Source organism: Platalea leucorodia (assembly GCF_965183815.1).
Source record: "Platalea leucorodia genome assembly, chromosome: 2".
NCBI lineage: Eukaryota > Metazoa > Chordata > Aves > Pelecaniformes > Threskiornithidae > Platalea > Platalea leucorodia.
In genome coordinates, this window is record NC_138824.1 from 9,966,367 (window position 1) to 9,975,710 (window position 9,344).

The 9,344-nt window shown below is 38.1% G+C and overlaps 1 protein-coding gene across 2 annotated transcripts in view; it reads left to right on the forward strand.

Annotated features, from left to right (window-relative positions):
- Window positions 1-8,911, forward strand: part of LOC309602429 (glutamate carboxypeptidase 2-like) — a gene marked incomplete at its 5' end in the record, with an annotated part of 30,271 nt that extends 21,360 nt beyond the window's left edge. Inside the window, 7 exons of one of the 2 annotated variants that reach the window (XM_082335999.1) lie at window positions 137-204; window positions 2,226-2,317; window positions 3,116-3,206; window positions 4,000-4,264; window positions 5,480-5,561; window positions 7,267-7,359; window positions 8,389-8,911. In XM_082335999.1, the coding sequence (XP_082192125.1) occupies window positions 137-204; window positions 2,226-2,317; window positions 3,116-3,206; window positions 4,000-4,264; window positions 5,480-5,561; window positions 7,267-7,359; window positions 8,389-8,578 (881 nt within the window). In that variant the 3' untranslated portion in view covers window positions 8,579-8,911. The remainder of the gene's footprint in view (window positions 1-136; window positions 205-2,225; window positions 2,318-3,115; window positions 3,207-3,999; window positions 4,265-5,479; window positions 5,562-7,266; window positions 7,360-8,388) is intronic. The other variant, XM_082336000.1, reaches the window with a different exon arrangement.
- Window positions 8,912-9,344: the final 433 nt, after the last annotated feature.

Here is a 9,344-nt window from a genome sequence, read left to right on the forward strand (position 1 = left end):
CTTCTACAGGGAGAATCAGCTTGTTCCTTGTAGAGAGTGTAGCTCTCTAGTCCCTTTCCTATTAACAAATGATGGCATGAGGTCTCATCTGAGTAGAACTTGCTTCTTTGGATAAATAGTTTTTCCTGTTTTTCAGGAAACTACACCCTACGAGTGGATTGCACACCACTGATGTACAGACTGGTGTACAGTCTGACAAAAGAGGTAATATTGCTTGAAATTTTTATCCAGCATGTTCAGTGCTCACTTACTGGATGGGGCTCTTTGTATAAAATACAGTGTCAGATGTTTCTGTCTTTTCTAACTGCAGTACCCCTTTTAAGCCTATAGCTAAGTAGCTGGAGCTTTTTCCCAGGAGTGGCAAATGGATTTCAAGCTTATACCTTTACATTATTAGCTATTCAGGATTGGGGGATTTTTCCACTCCTCGTGTGAAAGAATTCCTTCTAAGAACACAAGAATAAAAAAATGCCATGAGCCAGAGGACAGAAACAAGCACAAACTTGGCTGCCCAGTCCATCTCTAGGGTGCCCATGGTAGTGGGAGACTCTGACTCCCTTTAGGCAGGGGAAGAAATTAGGCTTGCTACAGTGTTGTTTTTAGCATGATGTGACAGGTTTGGTCAATGTGCTCAGCTTCAGTGTATCCTGTTAGATATTTATTGGCTCTGACCATGATGCTCTCACAATTATTTGTGTGGCACACAAAATTGAAAGATAGGGACCTTTCTCAGGAAATAGCCTCACCATCTTAGATGTAAGATGTTCCTTGCTTTGAGAGTGGGTCTTAGAGGCTGGCACTAAGGGCTTTTTGTTTCTGGGCTTTTTCCTGTTCATCTATATTAAAGCATGAACATTTAATTAGTCTTCTGTGTATTTATTTTATATACATATATATAATGTACATTCAACTACTGTATATATTCTATGAATCCACTATATCTGTCTTCATCTGCTGTATATATTCAGTCATCTATCTTTTCCAGGGTTCATAATTTGTTATCTCTTGGAAGGTGGCATTAGATTCGTACAAAAGTAAAGGAAGTGTAGTAATTCAGTATAATCATTTTCTGGCAATTGAAAGACAACAAATAAAATTTAACTCTGTTAAAATTAGGTGCCCAGATAAATACATTTCTGTCCTGAGCTGCGGAAGAGCTGATCACCTGCCGTTCCCATGGTAACGTGTGCTAAGCGCAGGTGTCAGAAAATCAGGTCATCAGAGTCTCAGTTTGGGCACCAAGAGCCACCCTTAAAGTGTTGACCTAAATACCAGTAAACATGGTTTTGTAACCCTTCCTCGAGCTGGGAAGCAGCAGCAAAGGCTGGTGAACGCATGTAACCACAGCTTGTTGGTCGCTGATGTCTGAAGAGAATGCTGATCTGGAGGCAGGTCCTGTGTGATCCCATCCAAAGTTAATCTGTGGCAAAAACTGTTAACACTCTTCTATGAACCATTAGCTTCATGACCAAAAAAGCAAATATATTAGTTTTATTTTGATCGCTGTTGTGGAGTAGTTCTTAGACAGTAGGTATAGATATTAATAATAAAATAGATATTAATAATCTTTAATAGGTTAAAGATAATAAAACCTCAGCAGCCCATCAATAAAAAGGAAAGATGAAGAAATACCCACAGTGTTTAACCTGCTCAGTAATCTGGAAGGTAGTCTGAAAAAAGTGATAGAAATGAACTTTAGGATGATCACGATTTGTATACCTCCGTAGCAGCTATGATGGCATAAACACCAAGTACTGTACACTTTGCCCTTCTAAGGTTATTTCTACATCTGTGAATATAATTTCTGAGAACTAAAGCAAGGTAGAAACAGTTTTGAATTAAACCAAGACAAAATTGAAATTTCCTGCCAAAGTGAAACAAAAAGTTTTGGGTTTGTGAGGGATTTTTGTGTTGAATATTTAAATTAAGTTGCTGAAAATCTCATGAAGAAATACCAGAATGTAAATATTGACTTGAAGTGCTTTACTTTCCCTGTGTTTTCTTCCATCTAAAATTACCTATTTTTAGCAAATAAACTATTCCTCTGGAAAACGCTATGTATTTGAAATGTTAAAATGGAAATGCAGAAAAGTTGAGGGACTCAAGATTGTGACTTATTCATTGCCCTAAGCCATAGGCTTTGCATGATGACAGGTTGTAGATTTGTTCCTTGGTAACATTTAAAATTGTACACTTTGTCTTATTTTACAATATATTTTTTCTAGATACCAAGTCCTGATGAGGGGTTTGAAGGAAAATCTCTTTATGAGAGCTGGTATAAAAAAAATCCATCAAGAGAGTATAAAGAGGTCCCCAGGTCAGTGGCAAAAGAAAATAAACGATATACCAGAAGTTATTATAACTTGTACAGTGGGTTTTAAAGAAATATCCACTTGAAAAATTGAGCGCCTAAAAGAAATAGTGTGATTCTCAGCTGGTACAAATTTCAGAGTTTTATTGATTGCAGCTGATACGCTATAGTACAACAGTTTTGTGAACTTGTCTTTTAGCATGAACAGGAGGCTTTATATATGAAAAGTAAAGTGTATTTAGACAAATAAGGGTAGAATGCACAAGCCAGCGGCAGACACACAAGGTGCTAACACAGCAGCTTTCCCTTGCACTTGCTTCCAGTCTCCTGGAAGGCCTCTGAGTTTGGGTGGCTGGGGAGCACACCAGGCAGGTTTTTACAACACTGTCCTTCAAATTTACCAAGGTTTCTCTATAGAATATTAAAGACTGATTCTATTGCATGGAGCCATGCTGGTACTGTTGTGATTTCTCTGAGTTGAGAGCTTGGCATAGTGGAAGTTCAGTAGGAGGAAGGTCATTGGGTCTTCTCAGTGATTAAAGACAGTTAAATTCTCCTTTTGAGAGTTTGATTTCTCTGACCCTGAGAATGATGACTCTGCTCCTCCAAGAACGCAATTGATGAGGTGCATGTAAGGTAGGGGTCACAGGCAATTCATGGTATATTGAGAGAAAGAGCATACTAGGGAAAGACTGGGTAGTGACTGTGACTGCAGAATAAATAATTGCCACAGTACTTGGAAGCAAACTGAAATTATACTTTAAGTATTGTCACTCAAGGCATTTTCCTCTTTCTTGTTTAAAGAATAAATAAACTGGGTTCTGGCAATGACTTTGAAGTCTTTTTTCAACGTCTTGGCATTGCTTCGGGCAGAGCACGTTACAGTAAAAATTGGGTAAGTCTGTGTCTTTGTAATTTTGTCTCCCCTCTAACTGCCTGAATAATATCACCTGTAATTGAGCCATTTAGACGGCCAGCTTTTTGGAGTAGTTCAGTCTAGTGTGTCAGAGTGGAGTCCCAGTTCATTACTAGAACTCTGTGTGCTACTACAGCACGAATATTTAATAATAGAAATGGTCAATGTGGTGTCAGTCAGACAAAAGGAACTTTGCTCAGGGTAAATGGATGTGCTCAGAATTACCTATGGTTGATGAAGGCTTATGAGTGGCTTATGATGACTTTTGAATGATTTGTAATAACTTACGAAGCTTTGAATTCAACATGTTTTATGGAAAATATGGGTTTGACTCTGGAGCATACTGTGAGATGAGACTAATTGAGGAATGTTCAAGGAGCAATCTATTCAATGTGGTCTTTTCCTGTGAAAGGCATATCCAAAGACACAAACAGAAATGACTGTTGAGATCCAAGCAAAGAGAGGAAGGGCAGTCTGACCTTTATTTAGCCAATGAAAAGTTATGTGTCTGTTCTTAGCTACCTTCTTTAGGCTCTGTACATGGTCAGTGGAGAGGCATCTCCAAATGAGCGTTCATCTCATCATAGGTTGATGTCTAAGAGAGCCACTGCTGAGCAGTTCTTCTCATTCGGCTGTCTGTAGTGGCTACATAGGATTAATGTGACCTGGACACTTAACTTCACAGTGCCTTGAATCCCACAGCAAAGGTTTTCAAGCAAAGCTGGAGTATCCACAGCTGAATAATGGTTTTGTTTGGGTTGGTTTGTTTCAGAATGTAGAAAAATATAGCAGCTATCCAGTTTACCACAGTGTCTATGAAACCTATGAAATTGTGGAGAAGTTTTATGATCCCACCTTCAAGAATCATCTGACAGTAGCTCAGGTACGAGGAGGGCTGGTATTTGAATTGGCCAACTCCGTTGTGCTTCCTTTCGACTGTAGAGATTATGCATCAGCTGTGAGCAACTATGCTCACATCATCTATAATTTGTCAAGGAATCATGAAGAGGAACTGGCAACATACAATGTATCCTTTGGTACGTACAGTCTTTCATCGCACTCCTCCTCTGTTAATGGTAGCAGTGCCTTATCTTAATGTATGTCTTAGCCATGACCTAGTATTCACCTTGTGCTGTATGAACAGTAGATAAAACAAGAGCCACACCCTCCAATAATTGGAAATTTGAGTACTTTGTCACCATTATGCCTGTGTAGAGGCTATGCCACTGCGAAGTAGAGCTAACACTTACAGTCACATGTTCTTTGACCTGTGCATGGTTCACCGATGTTAGCAACAGGATGTCTGTGTCTTGGTCCCTAAAAAAAATCACACTGCTTTGCAGCTTATGGCATTGGATAATTCTCTATCCAACACTGATCATAGGATCACAGGTTAGAAGGAACCTCAGGAGGTCTCTAGGTCAACCTGGCCAAGGCAGGGTCAGCTCTGAGGTCAGATCGGGTTGCTCAGAGCTTTATCCCATCTGGTCTTGATAACCTCCAAGGACAGAGTCTACAGAACCTCTCTGGACCACCGTGCTTGACTGTCCTCAGGGTGAAAAATATTCTCCTTATATCCAATCAGAACTTCTCTTGTTTCAGTTTATGGGCACATGATGGCAAGCGCAAGCACCATGAGAAGTTTGCCTCGGGGCTTGGTCAGGCAGAAATGGCTCATCCCTATGCCATAATAGGGATCTTGTGCTGGCACGTGAAATTTTATTTCATGTTATAGGGATTCACAATATGCCTCCTGCCTGCGAAGCCTTTATTTTATTGCTGACATTATATACTACTCAGTTTAGGGCTTGGCCGCTAGCGATCAATATCAGGTATGTGTGCGCACGTACACACACACATACACATACTCTCAGTCTTTCTCAAAAATCGGTATGTGTGGAGGGACATACCAGTAAAACACAAGTTGTTGGGATTTATAAAATTCCAGACCTACCTGAACAGTCTGGTTCTGGCAGTCCATGCTCTAGTTTTTGGTATTTCTGTACATTCTTCAAGTAGCAAACAGTAAACAATATTCACAAAAAATACTGATTTCTGTTGTTTCCAAGGCAAGTTTTCACACAGAATTACATAGTTTTTAATGTAGGTATATGGGGTCATCTGATTTTCATTCAGTGAGAACTGACAGATCATGATCACAGTGAAAGATAAAGCTTTAATTTGAAGAATTTGATTTGTTAAATGATTCCTTCAGAATTTGAAGTTAAATGCTTCCTTCCTGCTCCCTCCAGATGCTCTCTTTTCAGCTGTGAAGAATTTTACAGAAGTTGCTGCTAGGTTTCATGAAAGACTACAACAAATAGATATCAATAAGTAAGTTTAACTCTTTTTTTCTTCCAGTCAAATACTCCACATAGTCCTTTGGGCTCAGAGGGCATAGTCTTCACTTGCATTTAGTCCCCTGAATAACCTTGGTGACAAACGACTGTCAGTCATGTGTTTCATTGTAAGTCCTTATGGATTCTTGTCTTTAAGGATCTGGTTACTCCAGGAAACAAAGTATAGAAATGTTGAATTAGTGGACACAAGAGACACTGCAGAGCCTGGGAATCTAGCCATGTTAGCTTCAAAAAGTGTCCCAACTGATTAGTGTCAATTCTTGATGGGTTTTAGTTGAGGAGCAGTGCCAGGATGATACATGGCTGTGACTAGGGTGCTGGTTAGCATGAGTAGAGCCAGCTCAGGTGTGTAACTCCCTCCAAGTAGAGACACATCCTAGGATTTTGTCACTGGATTATCATTAAAAAACAAATGTTGACTTGTGGTCTTCGTTTTTCAGCAGTCTAGTTTTCAAGATACTGGTACCATTTAATGAAAAAAAAAAAAAAAAAAAAGCTGTACCATGATTGTAGTTGTGGCAAGCTTTTTGGTGAGCTTTCCCAAAATTCTATGCCCCACCTATGCCAAAAGGCCTAATTTGCACTTGACTTAATTCTTAATTTATTCTTTGTAGACCATGCCCAGAATGAGAAACCAAACTTCTTTTTAGATATACATATGTGTATGTTACGTTTCTTGGGAAGAATCTAATTTAGCCATATGCTTACCCTTATGGAAGACTAAGTGAGAATAAAAGCCATCTTTTTAATGGCAGCAACTTTCAAGATAAATGAGTTAACAATAATTTCTTATGTAAAATATGACATTTATGACACATGACATGTATGTGACATTTTCAAAATAGTTTCATTGATGGATGGCCTAAATCTAAGCTTTAATTCAATGATCCAGTTTCAGTTTCCATTTATACCAATGTAAACTTGAAACAATTTCCTTGACAGTAGTAGAGTTACTGCAGGCTTACAGTGCTATAAATTTTACCATTTTTTTCTTGGTGGGTGCCTTTGAAGCACTACAATAAGTTACTTTGGATGTAAACTACCAAACCCACATATATTCAGTATAATCTTCTTCACAGTTCTTTTATTTGTTAAGCATCAGTATGCTCAGAGCTATTCAAAGCACAGACACAGATGGTCTCTGCTCTAGGGAATTTACAATCTGCCATCAGAAAAACACAATTCTTGGATGATTCAAAAGATGATTCTAACATCACAAGCTTCCTGTTTCTCAGATGTTGTGGTTTTACATAAAAATAAATGTGATTTTATTGAAGTAATTTGCTGCTGGCTAGTTTTGTGGAAAATAGGGTCTTTAGAAAACTGTGGTACAAAAGAAGAGAATGCTCTGCCTAAACATCCTAATGAAAAGGAGATACAGGAATAAGATGCAACATGAGAGAAAATATCTGAAAGTCTGTCTTCTTTGACACTATTCCTTGGCCTTTAAAAGCAGCTTTAGTAGACTTTCAGGTTATGAACCAGACTGTGTCACAGTACAGATCAGCATAATTCTGTTGTGCAGGGTAGCTGACATGGGCTGTCCTCTGTGGGCTACACTTTAAGTTCAACATCTTCAATATAATGTCCTTCGTAAATCCAGAGCTGTGTCCACTGAAGCATGGGATGAGAGTGGGACAAACACTAAAAGCTAACATATTCCTCTGTTTTCTTTTTAGCCTAATTGCTGTCAGATCACTAAATGATCAGCTCATGTTTCTAGAAAGGGCTTTCATTGATCCTCTTGGATTACCTGGCAGGCCATTCTATAGGTAAGAAACGCTTATTTTTCACTTTCTGCATGGAGTACCCTATGAGAACTCCTTTAAAATTTACAGGTCTTTAAATGGTATTGCAATTATATTATTCAACATGGTAAAAGTAGATTAAACAGGACAAATAAGATATTGAAAAGGGAAAACACTATTAGGGAAAACTTCAGTGAGATACGCTATAGAGAATGAGGAAAAGTCTTATTGGAAGCCTATTCAGGTCAGTAACTCATTTCCATTGATTTTCGGATCTAAAAGTTTGGCCCTGGACTCAGTTCAAGTAATTTCAGTGGTAAAGGATCTTTAGGAAGTTATTATTTTTTGAAAGTGAAATAGGGTGTAATTGAAGTATCTATTATTTGATCGATCATAGCAGAACAGTCATGCTAGCCAATACAGTGTAGAGGGCAGTACTTCAATGGCAGTGAAGTGAATTCAGTAGTTCTCTCATCCGGTTCAAGAAGTAAATCTTGTTTGAGAGGCAGAATAGTCAAGTCTAGCTTTTTGGTCCTTCTACCAGTCTGCATAATTCAGAAAAATAAACTTTCCACTAAAAAGTTCCCCTACAAAGTAACTGTAGAAAGAGAACTTAAGATCTACAGTCCTTGTACCCCTCATAGCTTCTGATTAAAAATCTGTTGAGAACAGTCTCTTGTTAAAGCATCAGCTTTCCTACCTCAAAGCATGCCTGTATCTGTTGGAGACTGTGTATATCTGTGAGAAAAGAAGCTGGCTTTTTTTTTAATATTTCCATTTCATCTAAAATGAGGGAAAGGAAAATACTTTAGTCAACTTAATCTCAAGTCTTCTTAGCTATAACGTTCCAGAATTCACATGGAATAATTTAGCTTAGGTTATTTTCTTGCTTCATAGATTATAGGTACTATTGCTTCAATAATGTTATTTATTTACATCTTCAATGTCAAGAATTTAGCAGATGATACAGAAACAGATTAGTTTTATTCAGAAAATAACGTTTTATTCTCCTAATGCAGAATATTGTTTTTTTTTTCCTCAACTTTCCTACAGACATGTTGTCTTTGCTCCAAGCAGCCATAACAAGTATGTAGGAGAATCATTCCCAGGGATCTATGATGCCATGTTTGACATTAAAAACAAAGCTAATCAACATGAAGCCTGGGAAGAAGTAAAGAGGCAGATTTCCATTGCAGCCTTCACTGTACAGGCAGCAGCAGAAACACTGAAAGAAGTCGCATAAATATCAACAACATAGTCATCAACAAAGACTACGTATGACAGTTTGCACAAGCCTTAAAAAACGGAGCATTAAAAAATACTAGGAAGATCTTTTTTTTGCAAATAATATACCCAAGTGGAAGCATTTAGCAACATTAACAAGGTAATGTACTCCATTCAGAGAGCTCAGGCTTTAGATAACTTCTGAAGTGAGAGTGAAAAAGTTTCATGTTTTTGCTCAGCTTAATATTTTAAGAATCGCTAACCACTGGATTTATTTTCAGAGCTTTGAATTTTGCTGGCTTGATTATTATAGCACTACTTGTAGTGCATTAGGAAACCAGAAGTCATTTCATGTTTCTATCAGCTTCTAATTTTGTTGTTGACTTTTTATTATTTACCTTGGAGTTGCATAATTATACTCCAAGACAGCCCTTTCAGCTCTCCTGTTACACAAAGAATCACGTATGAAGATGGGAAAACTGTCACATACTGTGTGAGGGATGTATAATGACCATAACAAGTTTTGGGCAGCCAGCCCAGAAAGCTCATCCATGACGTTGATCCATCACACGCTGAGTCTTGCAGCTGTTTGCAAATAAAATTAAGAAAGAAGCTTTCTAGTCACCGGAGTAAAAACAAGGCAATACATCTTGTCAGATGTATAATCATCTCACAAAACGTGTCTTTCGAGGTGAAGACCTACTTTTATTCTTTTCTCCAAAATCTACCCTTGCTATGCATTGTCCATATCAATGTATTTTTAATATGAAGACGATTAGAAGCAA